The 24,557-nt window shown below is 47.3% G+C and overlaps 1 protein-coding gene across 2 annotated transcripts in view; it reads left to right on the forward strand.

Annotated features, from left to right (window-relative positions):
• LOC134932321 (ciliary microtubule associated protein 1A-like) overlaps positions 1-5,967 on the forward strand; it is a 121,719-nt gene extending 115,752 nt beyond the window's left edge. For both annotated transcript variants that reach the window (XM_063926642.1, XM_063926643.1), the window contains exons 5-7: positions 4,175-4,296; positions 4,837-4,977; positions 5,254-5,967. In XM_063926642.1, the coding sequence (XP_063782712.1) occupies positions 4,175-4,296; positions 4,837-4,977; positions 5,254-5,346 (356 nt within the window). In that variant the 3' untranslated portion in view covers positions 5,347-5,967. The remainder of the gene's footprint in view (positions 1-4,174; positions 4,297-4,836; positions 4,978-5,253) is intronic.
• The last annotated feature ends 18,590 nt before the right edge of the window (positions 5,968-24,557 follow it).

A 24,557-nucleotide genomic window follows, 5' to 3' on the forward strand; every position in this document is an offset into this window, starting at 1 on the left:
CTCTGCAAAGGATTACGGGGGGGGCTGCTGCACATGCGCAGCAGCCCCCCCATAATCCTACGATCGCGGCAGCCGGCCAGCGGGATGACGGGTGGCCACTGAATGGACGACTGGACCAGCCAAACGGAATCTGTCCGGTGTCCCGGCAGGGCCAATCCACCCCTGTCTATGTCGATTAGGTTTCAACAGATTCAATTATTTCTGGTACATAGTACATACTATACCCCAGTTAGACTAATAAAATTTGGAGGTCGCTCCTCAGATATATGTCCCAAATGTAAATTAGGACCTGGTACTTTTTGGAATCTCCTATGGGAATGTAGTAAGATGAGTCATTTTTGGGATCAAATGAAATACGTCTTAATCGATCTGGGAATTCCACAAATAATGTTTACTCCGCAGGTTTGTTGTTTAGGTGCGTTCGTAGGAGATAGTTACTAAATATAAACGTCAATTTATATCAAATATATGTGTACTTGGGGTGTGGTTCGTTTTATCGACAGTGTCTAGGTCGACAATGTTTAGGTCGACCACTATAGGTCGACAGTCACTAGGTAGACATGGGTGGAAGGTCGACAGGGTTTCTAGGTCGACAGGTCTAAAGGTCGACATGAGGATTTTTTTTTGGGGTCGTTTTCTTCGGAGAGTGACCGGGATCCCAAATTAGTGCACCGCGTCCCCTCGCATGGCTCGCTTTGCTCGCCATTCTTCGGGCATGGTGCCTTCGCTCCGCTACTGCTTCGCTCGGCACACTTTACCGTTCCAATCGTAGTCCACGTGGATCGTTAAGTATGAAAAAATCCCCCCAAATTTTTTTTTTGAAAAACTCATGTCGACCTTTAGACCTGTCGACCTAGCACATGTCGACCTAGAAACCCTGTCGATCTTCCATCCATGTCGACCTAGTGACTGTCGACCTATAGTGGTCGACCTAAACATTGTCGACCTAGACACTGTCGATCTTCAGACCGGATCCCGTGTACTTGCTAGAGTCTCCATAGCTAGGCTATGGATGGCTCCTGAAAGTCCTTTTTTTTTTTTTTTTTCTCTTGGTTGACCTTGATCAGACTTTCGGTTCAACACAAACAATATGTAACTACCGTGCATCCAGAAAGTATTCACAGTGCTTCACTTTTTCAACATTTTGTTATGTTACAGCCTTTTTCCAAAATGGAATAAACTCATTCTACACCCAATAACCCATAATAACAACATTAAAAAAGTTTTTTGTTTTTTTTAGATTTTTGCAAATTTGTTAAAAATAAAAAACTAAGAAATCACATGTACATAAAGTTTTCACAGCCTTTGCTCAATACTTTGTTGATGCACGTTTAGCAGCAATTACAGCCTCAAGTCTTTTTGAATATGATGCCACAAGCTTGGCACACTTATCTTTGGGCAGTTTCGCCCATTTGTCTTTGGAGCACCTATCAAGCTCCATCAAGTTAGATGGGAAGCGTCGGTGCACAGCCATTTTCAGATCTCTCCAGAGATGTTCATTCGGATTCAAGTCTGGGCTCTGGCTGGGCCACTTAAGGACATTCACAGAGTTGTCCTGAATCCACTCCTTTGATATCTTGGTTGTGTGCTTAGGGTCGTTGTCCTGCTGAAAGATGATCCGTCACCTCAGTCTGAGGTCAAGTGCGCTGTGGAGCAGGTGTTCATCCAGGATGTCTCTTTCATCCAGGATGACATTGCTGCATTTATCTTTCCCTCTATCCTGACTAGTCTCCCAGTTCCTGACGCTGAAAAACATCCCCACAGCTGGATGGTATTTGGCCTGGTGATGAGGGGTTTTTCGTACAAATTAATAAAAATTACTTTATTTAAAAAATAAATAAATTGGTGCACACAGGGCTACTTTACTAAAACAGTGCATGTAGATGCTTGATGTGCATCAAGCTATAGTACTTGCACTACAAACATAAGTTATATTTGCAACCTATAATTAATGTACCCTTATCACACCTCCCAACATGACCCTCACCAGGAGGGATAGAATGCTTTTTTCTGGACTTTTCTCTTAATGTATGATTGGCAGTACCTGTGTTGAACAGGTTAATGGATAAGAAAGGTGTTTTAGCACAGGTGACGGCAATCATAAATGAAGAGGGAAGTCCAGCAGCAGAGCATTCTGTCCCTCCTCCAGAGGGTCATGTTAGGAGGTATGCCCTTATTCATGCAGTGAATTGCTTGAATTCAAACGTAAGATACAATTAAAAACCTTACAGATTATGGGCTATATTTACAAAGCTTCTTAGTGGGTTGGAGCTAAAAATTTAAAGTATCACTAACATTCAGTATATAGTTTAACGTGCTTTACACTGACTGTTAATACAGCTTTCAGTTTTCAGCTGCAACTCGCCCAGAAGCTGCGGCTTATAAAAAACCCACTGCTTCAGCCCTATAGGTTTGATTCGACAAAGGGAATTCAGGGACATTAAGAAAAATATATTAAAGTCTTTTTTCCATCACAGTTTGAAATGCAATATTACTTTTTCATGGTCATTAGTTTCAACATCAACTGTCATCTTTTTTTAAATTTGCCACAATAAAAAATGGTAAAATTTATATTACTACAAATAAAACAATATACAATATTGCATGCTAAAATTATGCTTCAAATAAACAAAGTTTTATACATTCTGAATGCAGAAGTAAAACTGGTGGTCGGGTTTACGTTTGTATAACTTTAGTGCACAGGTTCTCAAACTCGTCCCTCGGTACACCCAAAAGTTCAAGTTTTCCAGGTTTCCTCACAGAATTGTAAGTGAAATAATCAGCTACACCTGTGGGTGTTTTAAAATGTATCAGTGAGTAATGAATACACCTGTGCACCTGCTGAGTTACATGCAAAACATACACTGTGTGGGCCCCTGAGGACTGAATTTGAGAACCTGTGCTCTAGGGGAAGCGGTCACCATACCGCTAGTCGGGATCCCGGATGTCACAATGCCGACGCTGGAATCCCGACTAGGAGGGGAAATATCGACGCTGGAATTCCAACGCACAGGCTTTCCTCCCACATATGTTCATGACACCCATAGAGGGAGAATAAAGCCCGTGGTGAGCGCAGCAGCCACTGTGCATGTAGAATGGCGAGCGCAGCAAGCCCGCAAGGGTCTTGCTAGTGCCCGCCCCGCTGGCATCCGTGGCCGGGATCCCGCTGTCGGGATCCTGGATGCTGGTTTTACGTACTGATCCCGCTCTAGGGCCTAATTTAGACCTGATTGCTCCTCTGCGAATTTGCAGAGGTTTGCAATCAGATAGTTGCCGCCCAAACAGAGTGAAAATCTGCTCCGCGTAAGTCTGCGTACAATGTGCGAAAAGCTTTGCAAACGCAGGTCAGCTGCACCATCTAATATTTTTTCCAGTTTGTGCATAGCCTAGGACTTACTCCTACACTGCAAAAGAAACCGAGCTGACATCACACACCCTCCCTGAAAATGCTTGGGCACGTCTGTGTTTTTCCCGACACTCCCAGAAAACAGACGGTTACCACCCCCAAACATCCGCTTCCTGCCAATCAACCTGCGTACGCCTAGCGATAAAAAAAAAAAGACGCTGATTTTTTTCGCAGTTTGGCCTCATGCGTGCGCATTATGATCCGTATGCATGTGCAGGCGATCGATAATCTGCCACCTTGCGAACTTGCACAACAGTGATCAGGTCTGAATTAGACCATACTTGCCTACCTGGCCCTCTCCATGAGAAAAATGCTCTGTTCCTGGACTTTCCTGGTAATGTATGATTGCCATCACCTGTGGTGAAACACCTTTCTTATCAATTACCTAGCTCACCACAGGTGATGGCAATCATACATTACCAGGAAAGTCCAGGAACAGAGCATTTTCTCCCTCATGGAGAGGGTCAGGTAGGCAAGTATGAATCAGACCCCTAGTGCGTAAGTTTTCAAACTCAGTCCTCAGGACCACTAACAGTTCACGTTTTCCAGGCCTCCTCACAGAATCACTGGTGAAATTAGCTCCACCTGTGGATCTTTTAATCAGTGAGTAACTTTATACACCTGTGCACCTGCGAGATGACCTGGAAAATTTGAGCTGTTTGGTGTCCTAAGCACTGCGTTTGAGAACCACTGATCTAGTGAATATCTTACTTTTTGATACATACATATTGTTAGCTACATACAGGTGACACGTTTTACTTTACCCAGGTCCAGCAGCATATGTGCTTCCCTCCGTACTGGGGCCAAAAGTTGTTAACACATCATCAGCACCAAACTACTCCATGACTGGACGTAGCAAGATTGGTAGCTTCCATGAAGATCTACAGAAAGTGAGCATACTTTTGTACTCTCTCTCTCTCTCTCTCTCTCTCTGGGGGTCATTCCGAGTTGATTGCTCGCTAGCAGTTTTTAGCAGCCGTGCAAACGCTATGCCACCGCCCACTGGGAGTGTATGTTAGCTTAGCTCAAAACCTACTCAGCGCTTGCGATCACTTCAGGCTGTTCAGTTCCGTATTTGACGTCACAAACCCGCCCTGCATTCGCCCAGCCATGCCTGCGTTTTCCCTGGCACGCCTGCGTTTTTCCGAACACTCCCTGAAAATGGTCAGTTGCCACCCAGAAACCCCCCTTCATGTCAATCACTATGCGGCCACCAGTGTGAATGAATTGCATCGCTAGACCCTGTGCAAAACTGCGTCATTTGTTGTGCCCGTACGTCGCGCATGCGCAGAACTGCTGATTTTAAGACTGATCGCTGCGCTGCGAACAAATCCAGCTAGCGATCAACTCGGAATGACCACCCTTATTGCTGCAATCATCAGTTTAATTGACCTTCATTATCTTACATTGTACCACTTGCCTGATTTTAGACACCTGGACCAGGAACATATCGGGTTGTTGAAGCAACAACATGTAAATATAGACCACCTCAGTACAGCATGACTGCCAGGCACTCCCTGCCTGGAGATACCACACAGAAACCAGGCCCAGGGGCCTACAGTCCTGAGAAGGTAAATTCTTGCTAATAGATGGCTACAGTAGGATTAGTATTTCAAGTCACTGTACATAAGCTTTGCTGCTAAGATGTGAATGTGCACCATGACAGCTATACAGAAGACAATAGGTTTTTTTTTTCATAACAATTAAACAATAACTTAATACATATTGCTGCAGTTAAGACAATGGGCAATTGTTTAGTAGTATTAATCTTCTGTGCCTGCTGTTCTATGGCAGTAGATACTTATTTTCACAGTGTATTTATTAGTACATTTGTCCTTACACTCTAGGTGGTAATGGTCCGGCCTCATGCACCCAACTTTTCTTTTGGAATCCGGCACTCAGATTATGTTGCACCATTGATTGTGGATGTAGAAGATTAACCAGTGGATAAAAAGCAGATCAGCACAATGGCCCTCATTCCGAGTTGTTCGCTCGTTATTTTTCTTCGCATCGCAGCGATTTTCCGCTAATTGCGCATGCGCAATGTTCGCACTGCGACTGCGCCAAGTAAATTTGCTAAGAAGTTTGGTATTTTCCTCACGGCATTACAAGGTTTTTTCTTCGTTCTGGTGATCGTAATGTGATCGACAGGAGGTGGGTGTTTCTGGGCGGAAACTGGCCGTTTTATGGGAGTGTGTGAAAAAACGCTGCAGTTTCTGGGAAAAACGCGGGAGTGGCTGGAGAAACGGGGGAGTGTCTGGGCGAACGCTGGGTGTGTTTGTGACGTCAAACCAGGAACGAAACTGACTGAACTGATCGCAGTGGCAGAGTAAGTCCCGAGCTACTCAGAAACTGCTAAGAAATTTCTATTCGCAATTTTGAGAATCTTTCGTTCGCAATTTTGATAAGCTAAGATACACTCCCAGAGGGCGGCGGCTTAGCGTGTGCAATGCTGCTAAAAGCAGCTTGCGAGCGAACAACTCGGAATGAGGGCCAATATGTCATCTTTTTCTGGTAACCATCAAATATACTACAAATAAATATCAATCTGACAGCAACAAGTTTTGTGGTCTTTTCTAATGTAATTGGTTAAACAAAAAAAAGTACTATTTTATTTTACTTAAAGACCTCTCAGTCACTGCACATAAGAGTGTAATATGCCATACAGCTACTCTATTAGAAGATTCTCCATTCTCTATCAAACTCTTCACCAGTCACCTTACATGCTTCCCCACATAGTCCATGTACATGATTACAGGGGGTATTTATCAAAGCATGAAGAGAGATAAAATGTAGCAATATAAAGCCCTAACCAATGGACCTCTATTGCTGGGTACACACCTACAGATATATCTAAAGCCGGATGGAGCGGTGTGCTGTGCATACACACTGCCCGATCCGTCAGGGACTGACGTCATGAACTGGGCGGGCATTTACACACACCCGCCCAGTTCAGCTGTCAATCACCACCGACTGCTGCAGCTTGTGTACGGGGCAGTCGACTGACCATCCGTACACACACACCGACCTGCCAATATAGCTAACGATGGCCGTTGGCTGTACAGTAGGGCCGATGCGATATGTCTGTGAACTACAGAGTTCACAGACAGATCTCTCGCACACACTGGCCGACAGACCCGCGATATATATATCAACCAATGTGTAACGCACTTTAACTCTCATTGTACACGCTGTGTTTGAAACAAATGCCAGGTTTAAGGTGATTGTTTAGTGCTTTATTTCTCTCCACTTTATCTCTCTTCTTGCGTTAATAAATCTTCCCCTTAGAGAGAGGATAATTGTGATCTGCTAACCTGACAGGAAAATAGCTTTAAAATCAACCAGTAACAGAGAGGAATGTATTTACTATGCTTATGGGGCAGCATAGAAATTGCTTTACATTTATTGTATTTGTTTTTGGTTTTTATGGTACATTGGCATTGCCAGCTACCTACTTTACAGAAATGAAATAATGGATGGAAAACCATTGGCCAGAGTAGTAGATTCTGACCACACACAGAAGAGTTGACACAGCATCTACTGCATTATTTCCCTTCCATCAATTAAATGGAAAGCAGTTATAATCCACTGACTGATTGCCCTCTAAACCCATAAATTGCATTGCTTGAGTATGGGTAGTGCTCCTCAAATGTGATGGGTTTCATTGGTTGAAGCTAAAGGGTGTGGTACAACAGGTCAACATTGAGAATGTCGAATTCAGAATACTGACTTGTCAAATGTCAAGACTGTGAATGTCAACAGTCGACATATTGACCATGTAGTTTTCCATCGACAAGGGAAGGATCCCAAACCTTAACTGCAGCCTAACACTAAAATCGGTTAAAAAAAAAGAAATCATTCTGTCATTGCCTTCATTTTATTTTTGTTTAATCTTTGTACACTTCCTCATTCACTATACAAAGAAACAGTATAACTTTGCAGAATTTCCCTAAGCAATGCATTTCTTACCAGGCCTATTCTGCCGGCAGTGTTAGTTGTTATGCCCTGGCATAGTTTTCAGCATCTCCTGTGCCTTTTAGTTTGATAGCTAATCTTCTCCTCTCAGATAGCCACAAGTCCTTCCCCAAGAGTTCCAAATGATTTCTCATTGTTTGTCATTTACTGTCTACTTACAGATGTGTCATCATACATCTTGCCTCAACACGCCACATAGCGGGAGATGCTTGGCATAAGTGAGCTGACAGGTCCCGTGCAACTCCGTTAGCATCGGGCGTCTTTCTTTGCAGGAAATGAGTCACACAGACTCTGCCGATTAAAATAATATGCAGCATGCCTATATTCTGTGTGCGTCTGTGCCTGTACCTGCATCCGAATGGCATGTTAGTGTTTTCTAGAAAAACTCTGTAGCGTCGCATTTCATATGCAGATACAGCTGCAGACACACAGAGTATATAGGCATGCCGCATATCACTTTTAATCAGTATAAGCTGCCTGTACGTCCGATTTGCATAATTATTTTTTTTTATGGACTAAGTCGCACATAAAGGCTTCAGAGTCACGCGGGCTGTTTAACATGCAGGGTGGCTAGATGTATGTGGACACATCTGTACTTTACTTAATCAATGTGCCAACAACATGAAACCATGTTATTTGCTTGTGTTTGGCTTGTTTATTGTAAAAATGGATCAAAATTTAAAATACAATAACCAAAAATGGGTGTTATTGCTGAGCTCTTTGATTTTTTTAAGTTCTGATATCGATTATTATAGACATATAGATTATTATAATAAGATTTTAAACCTACCGGTAAATCTTTTTCTCGTAGTCCGTAGAGGATGCTGGGGACTCTGTAAGGACCATGGGGATAGACGGGCTCCGCAGGAGACATGGGCACTTTAAGAAAGAACTTTAGGTATGGGTGTGCACTGGCTCCTCCCTCTATGCCCTTCCTCCAGACCTCAGTTAGCGAAACTGTGCCCAGAGGAGACGGACAGTACGAGGAAAGGATGTTTGTTAATCCAAGGGCAAGATTCATACCAGCCCACACCATTCACACCGTATAACTTATGATATACTAACCAGTTAACAGTATGAAAACGACATAGCATCAGTCCAAGACCCATGAGACTGTAACATAACCCTTATTTAAGCAATAACTATATACAAGTCTTGCAGAAGCAGTCCGCACTTGGGACGGGCGCCCAGCATCCTCTACGGACTACGAAAAAAAGATTTACCGGTAGGTTTAAAATCTTATTTTCTCTTACGTCCTAGAGGATGCTGGGGACTCCGTAAGGACCATAGGGATTATACCAAAGCTCCCAAACGGTCGGGAGAGTGCGGATGACTCTGCAGCACCGATTGAGCAAACAGGAGGTCCTCCTCAGCCAGGGTATCAAACTTATAGAATTTTGCAAAGGTGTTTGAACCCGACCAAGTAGCAGCTCGGCACAGCTGTAGTGCCGAGACCCCTCGGGCAGCCGCCCAAGAAGAGCCCACCTTCCTAGTGGAATAGGCCTTGACCGATTTTGGTAACGGCAATCCAGCCGTAGAATGAGCCCGCTGAATCGTGTTACAGATCCAGCGAGCAATAGTCTGCTTTGAAGCAGGAGCGCCAACCTTGTTGGCTGCATACAGGACAAACAGTGTGGTTCTGTTTTTCTGACTCTAGCCGTTCTGGCCACGTAAATTTTCAAAGCCCTGACCACATCAAGGGACTCGGAATCCTCCAAGTCTCGCGTAGCCACAGGCACCACAATAGGTTGGTTCATATGAAAAGATGACACCACCTTAGGCAAAAATTAAGGACGGGTCCGCAATTCCGCTCTATCCATATGGAAAACCAGATAGGGGCTTTTATGAGACAAAGCCGCCAATTCCGACACTCGCCTAGCCAATGCCAAGGCTAACAACATGACCACCTTCCAAGTGAGATATTTTAACTCCACCGTTTTAAGTGGTTCAAACCAGTGCGACTTAAGGAAACTCAACACCACATTAAGGTCCCAAGGCGCCACCGGAGGTACAAAAGGAGGCTGAATATGCAGCACTGTACTTCTGGGAGAGAAGCTAATTCTTTCTGAAAGAAAATGGATAAGGCCGAAATCTGAACCTTAATGGAGCCTAATTTTAGGCCCAAATTCACTCCAGTTTGTAGGAAGTGAAGGAAACGGCCCAGATGGAATTCTTCCGTAGGAGCATTCCTGGCCTCATCCCAAGAAACATACTTTCGCCATATACGGTGATAATGTTTAGCTGTCACGTCCTTCCTAGCCTTTATCAGAGTAGGAATGACCTCATCCGGAATGCCCTTTTCCGCTAGGATCCGGCGTTCAACCGCCATGCCGTCAAACGCAGCCGCGGTAAGTCTTGGAACAGACAGAGCCCCTGTTGCAACAGGTCCTGCCTTAGAGGAAGAGGCCACGGATCTTCTGTGAGCATCTCCTGCAGATCCGGATACCAGGCCCTTCGCGGCCCATATGGAACAATGAGAATTGTCTGTACTCCTCTTTTTCTTATTATTCTCAGCACCTTTGGGATGAGAGGAAGAGGAGGAAATACATAGACCGACTGAAACACCCACGGTGTCACTGGGGCGTCCACAGCTACCGCCTGAGGGTCTCTTGACCTGGCGCAATACCTCTGTAGCTTTTTGTTGAGGCGGGACGCCATCATGTCTATCTGGGGCAGTCCCCACTGACTTGCAATCTGTGCGAAGACTTCCTGATGAAGTCCTTACTCCCCTGGATGCAGGTTGTGCCTGCTGAGGAAGTCTGCTTCCCAGTTGTCCACTCCCGGAATGAACACTGCTGACAGTGCGCTTACATGATTTTCCGCCGTCGCCACTCTGCTCTTTGAGCCACCGCGGTGATGTTGTCTGACTGAATCAGAACTGGTAGGTCGCGAAGTAAGGTCTCCGCTTGACGAAGGGCGTTGTATATGGCCCTCAGCTCCAGGACGTTGATGTGAAGACAAGCCTCTTGACTTGTCCAAAGCCCTTGGAAGTTTCTCCCCTGTGTGACTGCTCCCCAACCTCAGAGGCTCGCGTCCGTGGTCACCAGAACCCAGTCCTGAATGCCGAACCTGCGGCCCTCTAGAAGGTGAGCCCTCTGTAGCCACCACAGGAGAGATACCCTGGCCCTGGGAGACAGGGAGATCAACTGATGAATCTGTAGATATGACCCGGACCACTTGTCCAGTAGGTCCCATTGGAAGGTCCTCGCATGGAACCTGCCGAAGGGAATGGCCTCGTACGATGCCACCATCTTTCCCAGGACTCGAGTGCAGTGATGCACTGACACCTGTTTTGGCTTCAATAGGTTCCTGACCAGGGTCATGAGTTCCTGAGCCTTTTCTATCGGAAGATAAACCCTTTTCTGGTACGTATCCAGAATCATGCCCAAGAAGGTCAGACGAGTCGTAGGAACCAGCTGCGACTTCGAGATATTGAGAATCCAGCCTTGTTGCTGTAATACTTTCAGTGAAAGTGACACGATGCTCAGCAACTGCTCTCTTGATCTCGCTTTTATGAGGAGATCGTCCAAGTACGGGATAATTGTGACACCGTGCTTTCGCAGGAGCACCATCATTTCCGCCATTACCTTGGTGAAAATACTCGGGGCCGTGGAAAGACCAAACTGCAACGTCTGAAATTGGTAATGACAATCCTGTACCGCAAATCTCAGGTACGCCTGATGAGGTGGATATATGGGAACATGAAGGTATGCATCCTTTATGTCCAGGGATACCATAAAAAAAAAACCCTTCCAGGCTGGCGATGACCGCTCTGAGCGATTCCATCTTGAACTTGAACCTTTTCAAGTATAGGTTCAGGGATTTTAAATTTAAAATGGGTCTGACCGAACCGTCCGGTTTCGGGACTACAAACAGGGTTGAGTAATATCCTCTCCCTTGTTGAAGTAGGGGAACCTTGACCACCACCTGTTGAAGATACAATTTGTGAATTGCATTTAACACTAACTCCCTTTCTGGGGGAGAAGCCGGCAGGGCCAATTTGAAAAACCGGCGAGGAGGCACCTCTTCAAATTCCAGCTTGTAACCCTGAGAAACAATTTCTATTGCCCAGGGATCCACCTGTGAGTGAACCCAGATGTGGCTGAAAAGTCGAAGACGTGCCCCCACTGGGGCGGACTCCCGTAGCGGGGCCCCAGCGTCATGCGGTGGATTTTGTAGAGGCCAGGGAGGACTTCTGTTCCTGGGAACTAGCTGTGTTGAGCAGCTTCTTTCCTCTGCCCTTACCTCTGGCAAGAAAGGACGCACCTCGTACTTTCTTGTTTCTCTGTGACCGAAAGGACTGCATTTGATAATGTGGCGCTTTCTTAGGCTGTGAGGGAATATAAGGCAAAAAAATTGGATTTACCAGCTGTAGCTGTGGAGACCAGGTCCGAGAGACCTTCTCCAAACAATTCCTCACACTTGTAAGGTAAAACCTCCATATGCCTTTTTGAGTCGGCATCACCTGTCCATTGCCGTCATAGGACTCGTCTAACAGAAATCGACATAGCGTTGACTCTAGAACCCAGTAAAGCAATGTCTCTTTGAGCATCTCTCATATATAAGACAGCATCTTTTATATGTCCTAGGGTCAATAAGATGGTATCCTTATCCAGGGTCTCAATCTCCGCTGATAAGGTATCTGTCCACGCTGCTACCGCGCTACAAACCCAAGCCGATGCAGTAGCTGGTCTGAGTAAAGTACCAGAATGTGTGTAAATGGACTTCAAAATAACCTCCTGCTTGCGATCAGCAGGATCCCTTAGGGTAGCCGTATCTTGGGATGGCAGCGCTACCTTTTTGGATAAGCGTGTCAATGCTTTGTCCACCCTAGGGGAAGATTCCCACCGTATCCTGTCCTTTGCCGGGAAAGGATACACCATAAGAATTATTTTGGGAATCTGCAGTTTTTTGTCTGGAGATTCCCACGCTTTTTCACACAACTCGTTCAGCTCATGAGAAGGGGGAAAGGTTACCTCAGGTTTCCTCCCCTTATACATGTGTACCCTCGTGTCGGGGACAGGGGATTCCTCTGATATGCAAAACATCTTTTATTGCAATAATCATATATCGAATACATTTAGCCAATTTTGGCTGTAACTTTGCATCATCGTAGTCGACACTGGAGTCAGAATCCGTGTCGGTATCAGTGTCTACTATTTGGGATAGTGGGCGCTTTTGAGACCCCGAAGGTCCCTGTGACATAGGGACAGACATGGGTTGACTCCCTGTCTGTTCCCTAGCCTCAGCTTTGTCTAATCTTTTGTGCAATAAATTCACTTTAGCACTTAAAACATTCCACATATCCATCCAGTCAGGTGTCGGCGTTGTCAACGGAGACACCACATTCATTTGCTCCACCTCCTCCCTAGGAGAGCCTTCTACCTCAGACATGTCGACACATGCGTACGGACACACCACACACACAGGGAATCCTCTTATCTGAAGACAGTTCCCCCACAAGTCTCTTTGGAGAGACAGAGAGAGAGAGTATGCCAGCACACACCCAGCGCTAATGACCCAGGAAAAAACACAATATGTTTACCCAGCGCTGTAATCTGTATATTGCGCCAATTATGTGCCCCCCCTTCTTTAAAACCCTCTTTCACCGTGGATAAGCAGGGGAGAGTCCGGGGAGCTTCCTCTCAGCGCTGTGCTGTGGAGAAAATGGCTCTGGTGAGTGCTGAGGAAGAAGCACCCCCCCCCCCTCCACCCCACCCCCGGCGGCGGCCTTCTGTCCCGCTCAAACATAGAAAAAACCTGGCTGGGGCTCTTTATATATACAGTGCCCAGCTGTATATATACACATTTTCCAGAAAAAAGAGGTTTTATTGCTGCCCAGGGCGCCCCCCCTGCGCCCTGCACCCTTACAGTGACTGCCATTTGTGTGTGCTGTGTGGGAGCAATGGCGCACAGCTTTACTGCTGTGCGTTACCTCAGTGAAGATCTGAAGTCTTCTGCCGCCTCTGAAGTCTTCTTTCTTCTCATTATCACCCGGCTTCTATCTTCCGGCTCTGCGAGGAGGACGGCGGCGCGGCTCTGGGATGGACGGCGAGGGTGAGACCTGCGTACCGATCCCTCTGGAGCTAATGGTGTCCAGTAGCCTAAGAAACAGAGCCTAACATTAAAGCAGGTCTGTTTCTCTCCCCACAGTCCCTCGATGCAGGGAGTCTGTTGCCAGCAGGCTCCCTGAAAATAAAAAACCTAACAAATATACTTTCTTTCAGGAAACTCAGGAGAGCTCCCTGTAATGCACCCAGTCTCCTCTGGGCACAGTAGTAAACTGAGGTCTGGAGGAGGGGCATAGAGGGAGGAGCCAGTGCACACCCATACCTAAAGTTCTTTCTTAAAGTGCCCATGTCTCCTGTGGAGCCCGTCTATCCCCATGGTCCTTACGGAGTCCCCAGCATCCTCTAGGATGAAAAGAAATTATATTATTCTTATATGTTAAAGATATTAACAAACAAGTTCTGACTTCTACAAACGTTGAACAATTATCAACCAAGGAATGAGAAGCCTTAATTCATGATTGTATTTTCACAGTGCATTACAATCAGGATGAGTTCCCCGAGTTTTACTAAAAGGAATCTTAGGTGCCACCATGTACATAATTATTAATATCACCAGAAGATTTCTCTTCTTCCACTTGGGTGATGCTTTTGATGCCATTGTGTTGTAAACAGAAGCACATCATTGTCCTCATTTTAAAATGCCATTAGTAGACCACAGATTGTCCAGCGCAGCACCACTGTTCTTTCACTTTCCCACAAGTCGATGCTCCAGTCTCTCCACGTCATAGCATAATGGCCCAGCCCTATATATATAGGCTCTTGTTCCTTGTACCAGCTACTCACACTGAACTCCGGAAAGAAGAAAGAGATTTCACGACATGCCGACTCTACTGAATCTACATTTGGACAAAATTAAGCGAGTATCAGGAACAGTAACAAACGAGTCTCGGGTGGGGTTAATTATCTGAAAGATATATATGGCCCGCTCAGCTTTAGTTATCATAGAACTAGTTCATCATCATATCAGACTTTTATGTTGTTTTGTGAGAATGATCAGTTAAGAAATGAGAGAGAAGCCACATCAGTATTTGGTCATTTCTGTCAATCTGAGTTGTAGCTGCTTGATATCTTATAATGAGCTGGCTATTGTGAATGGTGACGATATAGCTGCACATAGCCAAAGTGCTGGCTCTGAGTGAGGGAAAGACCATGAACAGAAGCCCTCACTTACAAATTACACTTTAGGTGTAAAATTACTTTAACATTCTTAAATACATGATGTAGACCAGCTCGAGCTTACCAAGAGTGTATTTAGCTTTATAACAAAATGACACTATATCTATAGAGTATTAGTAATATATACTCAGACTTAAATCTACGTACAGCTGGAGAATTCAATTTGCTTGTGACATACAGTACTGTAAGTGCCACTGCTTATAGCACAGTGGTGGGCAATGTGTGGCACTCCAACTGCTGTTGAACTACTCATCCCAGCATGCCTTGAAACAGTTTTAGCATGTCCTAACAGTAAAACTGTGGCAGAACATACTGGGATGTGTAAGATCAACAGTAGCTGGAGTGCTGCAGGTGCCTACCCCTGTTACAGCAGGAGTGTCAAGTCCAAATAACATGTTCGAGCAGTATAAAAATAGGAGGACACCTTTTCAATAGCACAGATTCAACCACCAATACAAGAGGGATGGAAGAGCCTCACATGACCCATGTGTTGTGTTACGAGTGTCAGTCAGTCCTAAATTACCACGGATAGTGTCTTGTGCTACAATACGGGCACGGAACACTTTTGTTGGACCCATCAGCTTCTACCACAGCTGGATAGCATCCTCATGAGCCAGGATGTATGCTCGCATTGGACCACTGCACATCAGCCAGGAAAAACAAAGTTTCAAATATAATGAACTCTACTAAAAGATTTCCCAAATGATGAGCCATGAAACAATATTGTATATGTCACATTAGGGTTGGTTAGAGAAAGCCTGTGGTCGGGATGCCAGCAGTCAGAATACTGACCGCGGCATCCAAACAATCAGAATCCCGACAGGTGAAGGAAAGTATACTTACCTTCCCCAAATGTTCCCCTAACCTCCCCCTCCCCACAGACTAACCCTAAGTGTTGGCACCTGAACCTTACCCGCTCCCCTACCCGTAGCCTAAACCTAACTCCCCTACCCCCCTACAGCCTAATCCTAACAACTGAGTGGGGTGCCTATCCCTAACACCCCCTTCCCTAGGCCCGCAGCCTAAATCTAATCCCCTCGGCCCACAGTCTATCCCCCCCACAGCCTAAGCCTAACCCCACCCATCTCCCCGCTTCTTACCTCTCCAGTGTCCTGGTACTTGCTCGTTCCGGATCCCGGCGGTTGGGATTCTGTTGCCGAGCAGGTGACCCTAATCAGGATGCTGATGTCGGCATTTCCGAGTAGAGTCAAGACCCGGGCACATTATACACCTCAGCTGCCACTGGCTGCCCTGGTTCACGTGCACTAGCTGATAACCACAAAAAGCCCTTGCTTGTTCTAGAAATGTTACTGACATCATCACTGTGTTTTCCAGAGAAGACAGAGTTCTTGGGTCTAGCTCTACTCAGATTTGCCAAATAATGACATACTATGGATAGAGCAATTGTTAACAGAATGAAACTACATGCTAATTTATTTAAAAGTGAATGAAAAAAAAATGTGAAGAGCAATATATCACTTCATTCTATGCAGCTAAAAACATGACAAATGATTGGCTAAGATTTTTACCTGGACATGAACTCAACCAACCGTTGATAAAAATACCGTCCTACAGCAAAAACAGAGTACAATTTAGTATTAGGGAAAGAAAAAATAAAATGTCACCAATAAGCAATGTCTGTATAATAAGCCCAAGTGTCATGGTCAATACTAATTGCCAAAATAAACCATAACCAAGGATCGCCAAAAGATTAAGTGAATACCAGGATAAAAAAAAGGAGATTTATGGTAAGAACTTACCCTTGTTAAATCTCTTTCTGCGAGGTACACTGGATTCCACAGGGAATAACACCGGGGTGTAGAGTAGGATCTTGATCCGGAGGCACCAACAGCTAAAGCTTTGACCTTCTTCCCAGGATGCATAGCGCAGCCTCCTCTATAACCCTGCCTCTGTGCACAGGAGCTCAGTTTGTTAACCAGTCCAATGCAGTAAGAGAGACGACAACAGTTAGTAGCCACAGTCATCAAATTCTCACGACAGAAGAAGGTATCAGCGGCTAATGCCTTACCTACCCAAAGAAGCCAAGTGCGTCAGGGTGGGTTCCCTGTGGAATCCAGTGTACCTCGCAGAAAGAGATTTAACAAGGGTAAATTCTTACCATAAATCTCCTTTTCTGCAGCGGGGTACACTGAATTCCACAGGGAATAACATTGGGGATGTCCTAAAGCAGTTCCTCATGGGAGGGGACGCACTGCATCGGGCACAAGAACCCGGCGTCCAAAGGAAGCATCCTGGGAAGTGGAAGTATCGAAGGCATAGAACCTTATGAACGTGTTAACTGAGGACCACGTAGCCGCCTTGCAAAATTGATCCAGGGTCGCACCACGGTGGGCCGCCCAAAAGGGTCCAACAGACCGAGTAGAATGGGCTTTGATAGTAGCAGGAGCTGGAAGACCAGCCTGTGCATAAGCTTGTGCAATCACCATTCTAATCCATCTGGCCAGGGCCAGCCACGTTATTGAAAACCAAACAGTACAAAGAATCAGACTTCCGAATGGAGGCAGTTCTCTTCACATAGATACAGAGAGCCCGTACCACATTCAAAGACCGCTCTTTGGAGGACAAATCGGGAGAGTTAAAGGCCGGAACCACAATCTCTTGGTTAAGGTGGAACGAGGAAACCACCTTAGGAAGATAACGAGGGTGCGTTCGAAGAACTATCTGGTCACGGTGAAAAATCAGAAAGGGAGACCTACAGGACAAGGCACCCAAGTCTGAAACCCATCTAGCCAAAGCAATAGCTAGTGTATCAAAAACAAGACCTTAAGTGTAAACCACTTGAGGTCCACAGTCTCAAGAAGTTCAAACAGAGCCTCTTGTAGGGTATTCAGCACATTCAACAAATCCCAAGGAGTCACAGGAGGCACGTAGGGAGGTTGAATCCGTAGAACACCCTGAGTGAACAACAGGAAGAGTCGCAGTTTTTCTCTGAAACCACACCGATAAGGCAGAAATATGTACCTTGAGGGAGGCCAGATGAAGGCCTGAGTCAAGGACTTGTTGCAGAAAGGCCAAAAGATTGTCAGTACTGAACTTAAACACATCACAAATCCTATCGGAACACCAGGTGAAATAGGAATTCCAGACCCTGTGATGAATCTGAGCAGAAGCCGGTTTACAGGCCTTCAACATCATTTGAATAACCGCCTCAGAAAAATCTTTGGCCCTCAGGATAGAAGCTTCAAGAGCCACGCCGTCAAAGCCAGTCGGGCCAAGTCCTGGTAGACACAGGGGCCCTGAACGAGGAGGTCTGGGCGCTGTCGAAGTAGAAGAGGACGCTCTAACGATAGACCCTGGAGGTCTGAGAACCAATGCCGTCTGGGCCACGCAGGAGCGATCAGAAGTAGGATTCCTCGGCGTGGCCTGGCTGGCAACGGGAGAAGCTGCACTGCCTCTGAGCTCCTGCCATCCGGACCCCAAAAATCTTAAATAACCCCCTTGGCAGTACCCCTGGTGCCCATAACACTCCCCCCACCACCTCTGCTCGTACTGCCTGAGCCGGGGAAGAGAGCCGCGGAATCGGAGGGCAGCCTTGGCTGCCTTTGCGGGTTGCGGCCTTCCCCCCTCAGCTGCAGCCGGGACCTCGATTTCAGCGCCTCGCGGGGCTGGATCCAGGAGTTCCCTGCGGGAGCCGGGGACTTCTTCTCTCCTCCTCAGGATCGCCCACGGCAACCGGCAGTGACCTCGTCCCCCCCGCGGGACCCCCCGGCGGAGGAGCGAGGCGGAAGACACGGGCCTGCGGCCCCCTGCAGCCTCCGGCCGTCGCGGCCTACTACGCACCCTGCAGCCGGGGACTGGAGTTTGAGGACACCCCGGCCGTGAGCTCCGGGACCGGAGCGCGGCCGCTACGTGCTTCCCAGGACCTCGGATCTCTCCCCCGGCGTAGCTGGACGTCCCACAACACATATAGAGGACCCCTAAACCACAGACAGCCGCACAGGAGACAAAATAGGGGTGAAGAAAGCAGCCCTGGGAGAGCTGCGGAGGCCATTTTGGAATCCCGGGACACAGGCTGGTGAGGGCTGTGCTCACCTGCTAGCAGCCCTAGAAGTCTCTGAAACACATCAAAACGGGACAGCGCTGCCTTCAGTACCTGGTCCATCTGGAATACTGTGAGTACTTTCTACTGCCACAACAGCCTTCCCCTACTCGCACCCCAGTGCCATAGGGACCTGCGACAAAAACCCAGAACCTCCATCTTGCTTTCTGGCACTCAGCCAGGATAAGCATAAACTGCACTACATCACTCACTCCTCACCCCTGCAGGAATACAGAACTTGCCTACACTACTGCCCACATTGGCGACGACAATGAAAGTGCTCTAATACCATCCATGTGCGCCCGGGCCACTGATCGAGGGATCAGGCCATGATCTACCCCAACGGCGGAGTTGGCGCTTATCCCCGACACACTCTCAAAATGGCTCTCAAGATGATTTAACGCAAAATAATAAAATACTACACGTGCCATAGTTAAGTAGTCGGACCCTATATGTAACACTCTGGCACCTTACTCTCAACTCCGCGGTCGGAATACCTGACCTGTCTGGACTTTCCGCTCACTATACGGACTTTGACCTGTGTGCTAGCGTCAATTATTTTTTCTTCCCTTTTTTTTCCGCCCCCACCTTTATCCTCCCCTTTTTCCTGATATACGCCACTATGTCCAAAAACAAAAAAACATCACAAGCCCCGACTAATTTCTTTGGCTCAAAGTCTAAGGGCCCGCAGAACACCACCATGGCCACAAGCCCCCCCCCCCTCCCCGTGCTCGTCGGAAACTGGTATCGACCCCCAGATACAAGCGGTTATGACGAGCCTACTAGAGGGAGTACAGTCTGCGTTCAAACGGGAACTTTCGAACGCTATAGCTGAATTTAAATTGGACCTTACAGCTCTTGGCAACCGAACGGACGAACTGGAAACAAAGACGGACGACCTCTGCCGCTCTCAACACCGCCTTGACAGAGAGCTCACTAGACTGCACGAGGAAATGGAGACCCTCAAAGAGCGACAAGAGGACCAAGAAAATCGCTCGCGTAGAAATAATCTACGCATACGCGGCGTTCCAGAATCGGTCCTCGGTCCGTCGCTGTCATCATTCTTGAGAGAATTCTTTAAACATTTAATATCAGACCTCACGGACGAAGAGTGCCATTGCGATAGGGCACATAGAGCACTACGTGCAAAACCGTCTTCCGCCCAACCGCCCAGGGATATTATTGTCCGCTTCCACTATTTCCGCACAAAGGAGAAGATCTTGTCCTCCGTCCGAGACTCATCGGAAATCCTGTTCAAAGGCATGCAGATACAGATCTTTCAGGACTTGGCACCCTCCACAATCCAAAAGCGGCGAGACCTCCAGCCGGTCACCCGGGTCTTACGCCAGCACCAGATCAGATATAGATGGGGATTCCCCTTCCAACTCCACGTCTCGATCAACAACTCTGTTCACTCTGTCAAGACCTTAACCAAGGACAGGAATTGCTGGCGAAGCTAGATCTCCTCCCAGCATCATCTGTTGTTGACATGGCGGCCTCAGCATCTAAACCGCCACACCCTCAATCCCCTCTCCCTGACTGGACACGGGTGACCCGACAGCGCAACGTGGACAAAGACCCTCCCTGATCTGGAGCAACCTCCTGATGTGGAAAAGTACACGAACTATTGGTGCAATGCCTCCGCACCTCGACATGAACGAGGGCAGCGGAAGAATCGACTCCCGTCTAAACGCCAATGTCGTAATTATTCGCTGTTATTACTGTTTTAATTAAGTTATTATTGTTTGCTCCCCGGTGGTATTCCCCTCTTCCACCCCCTTCCCCCCCACCCACCCCCCTTTTTTTTTTTATCCCGCCAACCCCCCCCCCCCCCCCCTCTCCCCCTCTCTTCCCCCTCCTCCCCATTTTTGATTCTTATGTTTGAATTTTTGTTATCTGGACACAGTTCTCAATGTCCTGAAACATACCATGCTAGATATAGATGAAAAATGGCCATAGCTGTTCTCTACCCTTATGGCCCGGGTGACTCACACCCTCTCACATGGTAGCCTGGTTACCCCCCCACAATCCCTTACTGTTGTTTACAATGTTACTTAAGCAGTGCTTTTTCTTAGCGGCCCCAGAGTGGGACCCACAACCTCAGGGATGTTTCCCCGTTTGGGGTATTTCTTCTTTTTCTCCATGCTCCTCCCTTTCTCTTTTTTCTTGTGGCCTTCGCTTGATCCCCCCCGCTCATTTTCTTGCTTGGCCCAGAGGGGTGGCCCTCGCCTGACACAAATTGTACGTTGCTGGACTATACTAGGCAACATGCCATATTCCCCCACGTAAATAACTATGTCCCTTAAAATATTCTCGGTCAATGTAAATGGCCTGAACTCCCCAAGGAAGCGCACCGTGTTCCTGAGTGCTTGCAGACGTGAGAAAGTCGATATAGCATTCCTTCAGGAAACACATCTCACCGGTCCCCACTCTCAATTTAAGGGCAAATGGTTCTCCCAGTCCTATTTCGCCTCAGCAGATAGTAAAAAACGGGGTGTAGCCATTATGGTTCACTGTAACGTCCCGTTTATACATTCCAGGACAGTGATAGACCCAGATGAAAGGTTCCTCATGGTAATGGGTACACTCCGCTCTATGGCCCTCACTCTGGTTTCCATCTACGCCCCCAACCAAGACCAATCTCTGTTTTTCAATTCTCTCTCTAAACGCCTATCACGAGAAGCCCAGGGTAGTATTATCATGGGTGGTGACTTTAATACCATAATCGACCCATTACTGGATAGATCTGGCCCCCCGCCTCACGCCTCTGCGACAGCCCTTCCTCGGGCCTCCCGCACGCTCACCGCCATCATGAAACATCACGGCCTCTGTGACACTTAGCGTTCCCAACACCCCCACACCAAAGATTATATGCATTTCTCAGCTCCACACCAACACTACTCCAGGATCGACATGATCCACATCTCCTCGGCCCTCGTACCGCTGATCTCGGACACGGGCATCACACCACTAACTTGGACGGACCACGCCGGGGTCTACCTCCGCATAGACATATATCGCACACCTCGTAGGACCTACAAATGGCGTCTTGACGACTCGCTCCTACAACATCCCTCAGCACTAGAGGAAACTAGGCTAGCGATCACACACTATTTCGCCGAAAATATGTCCCCCGACATTCCACTTAATGTACTTTGGGAAGCTCACAAAGCCACGATTCGTGGCGCCTTACTAGCAAAATCGTCGGCAATTAAGAAAAAAGCCGCACAGGAGATATCCTCCCTTGAAGCAGAAATAGCCACCTTACTATCCAAACATAAAGCATCCCCCAATCCGTCCCTGCTCACCCAGATAGATTCCCTCCGGGGACAACTCAATACCATTCTCTCCAACCGCGGGGCACTAATCCTTCGAAAATTACAACAACGTTTCTATGACAAAATGGACAAAATAGACACACTATTGGCCAATAAGCTACGTCGTAAACAGGCGTAGGGTGCAATAGATAAATTGTACTCGTCACAAAGGGGAACCTATACATATGACCCTGAAGTGATGGCTGAAGACTTCCGTCTTTTTTACAGCTCCCTTTATTACCTTCCCAACCCGCCCCCGTTATCTCCTGACGGACCTGGGGGGGCGCGCCCATACCTGTCTGATATCCCCCTCCCAACCCTTTCTGATAGTCAAGTAGAAGCCCTTAATAGTCGAATCTCGGAGGAGGAGACAATAGCAGCCATACGATCTATGCGCTCGTCAGCTGCCCCGGGTCCGGACGGTTTCACAGCTCAATATTATAAACTTTTTGCGAAGGAACTGGCCCCACACCTAGCCTCCCTATTTAATGGTATCCTTGAGGGTGCCTCCTTCCGGCCAGAGACAACCCGAGCCGACATAGTGGTAATCCCAAAACCTGACAAAGACCCGACTAGCTGCTTAAACTATAGACCAATCTCACTACTGAATATCGACCTAAAGATATACGCGAAAATACTAGCTAACCGTCTGGGTTCCTTGATGCCCGGCCTGGTCCACCCGGACCAGGTCGGCTTCATCCCTGGACGCCAGGCATCAGACAACACTAGAAGGGCCATAGATCTAATATACTCAATTCAGAAACGGAAGTCTCCCTCTCTCATTTTGGCTCTCGACGCGGAGAAAGCCTTCGACCGCATATCGTGGTCTTTTGCCTTCGCTGTCCTTGACAAAATGGGATTCTCCGGAAAATTTCTAGAGGGGATCAAAGCACTCTACCGCTCCCCATTGGCCCGGGTTATGGTTAACGGTGTCTCCTCCTCCAGCTTCAAGATAGCCAACGGTACCAGGCAGGGATGCCCCCTTTCCCCTTTAATCTTTGCACTTGTCATGGAGCCCCTAGCAGCAAAGATCCGCAACAATAGTACTATCCATGGAATATCCACAGGCCTATCCGAACACAAGATAGCGTTATACGCCGACGACATCCTGATTTCCCTCACAGACCCAGCCCAATCTCTCCCCGCTCTCTTATCTGAGATCAGCTCATACTCCCAGTTCTCCGGCTATAAAATAAACGTCAACAAAACAGAGGCCCTCAACTTTTATATTCCGGCACCTCTCAAACGAGACCTTCAAAATATCCTCCCCTGTAACTGGTATACAAAGAAAATCAAATACCTTGGTGTGTATTTGACCCACCACCACCAACTTTTCCAAGCAAACTACCCCCGCTTACTACAGACAATAAAGGAGAACCTGGTGGAATGGTCTAGCTATTTTATATCATGGATGGGCAGGATTAACTCTGTCAAGATGAGCGTGCTCCCTCGACTTCTGTACTTATTCCAGACCCTCCCGATTTATGTCCCTAACTACGTTTTCAAGTCCCTACAACGCCAATCCTCCCTCTTTATATGGAACCACAAACGTCCCCGTGTCAGACTTAAACTGCTTCAACGTCCCTCCAGAGGCGGAGGCCTGGGTATCCCGGACTTTAGAAAATACTTCTATGCCGCGCAACTTGTGCAGTGTGCACAATGGTGCAACGAGGGTGGGACACTGAGGGTCTGGGTGGGGATAGAAGCGGAAGAAACGGGTCTAGCTACACTATCTTCTCTACTGTGGCTTCACCGGAACCAGCGCCCGCGTGCGGCCCTATTACACCCCGTAGTAAGTCGCTCATTAGCGACATGGGACCTGACAAATAGACGGTTCAGCTTGGCCCCATATCCATCCCCCCTAATCCCGTTGTTTCACAACCCAGCCTTCCCTCCAGGTATGAGCAGAGCCACGCACACATCTTGGCGCTCGAGTGGAATACTATACATCAACGATATCACATCCAATGCCATTTTCCCACAATTCGCAGATATCCGTGAAGGAACAGTAATCCCCTCTTCGGACTTCTTTCGCTATCTGCAAATTAGACACTTCCACTCCACCAAAACCACTACCCTACTCCACAGACATCTATCCCCCTTTGAATATATTAGCTGGAAACGCATCAGTACTAAAGGCCTCATATCGGACATTTACACCTTACTGGACGGCCACCCCACTACAGCCCGGGCACCTCACGAAGCAGCATGGGAGAGGGAACTGGGAATTACCATAGATAATGAAGATTGGGTAGATATATGGGAGAACGCGTCCTCCAGCTCCATATGTGTGAGAATCAAAGAAAATATCTACAAGTTACTTTATCGATGGTACTATGTCCCCTCTCGTCTACACTCTATGTTCCCCGACACTTCAAATGGATGCTGGAGAGGCTGTTCGGACACTGGTTCGTTCTTACATATATGGTGGACATGTCCCAAAATTTCCAAAATCTGGAGTGAACTCATTACTTTGCTTTCGCGCTTGTTTGACACCCCCATTCTCCCTGACCCCCAATATTTTTTGCTCCCCATGACCCTCCCTACCCTCA

Source organism: Pseudophryne corroboree, chromosome 6 (genome assembly GCF_028390025.1).
Source record: "Pseudophryne corroboree isolate aPseCor3 chromosome 6, aPseCor3.hap2, whole genome shotgun sequence".
Taxonomy (NCBI): Eukaryota; Metazoa; Chordata; class Amphibia; order Anura; family Myobatrachidae; genus Pseudophryne; species Pseudophryne corroboree.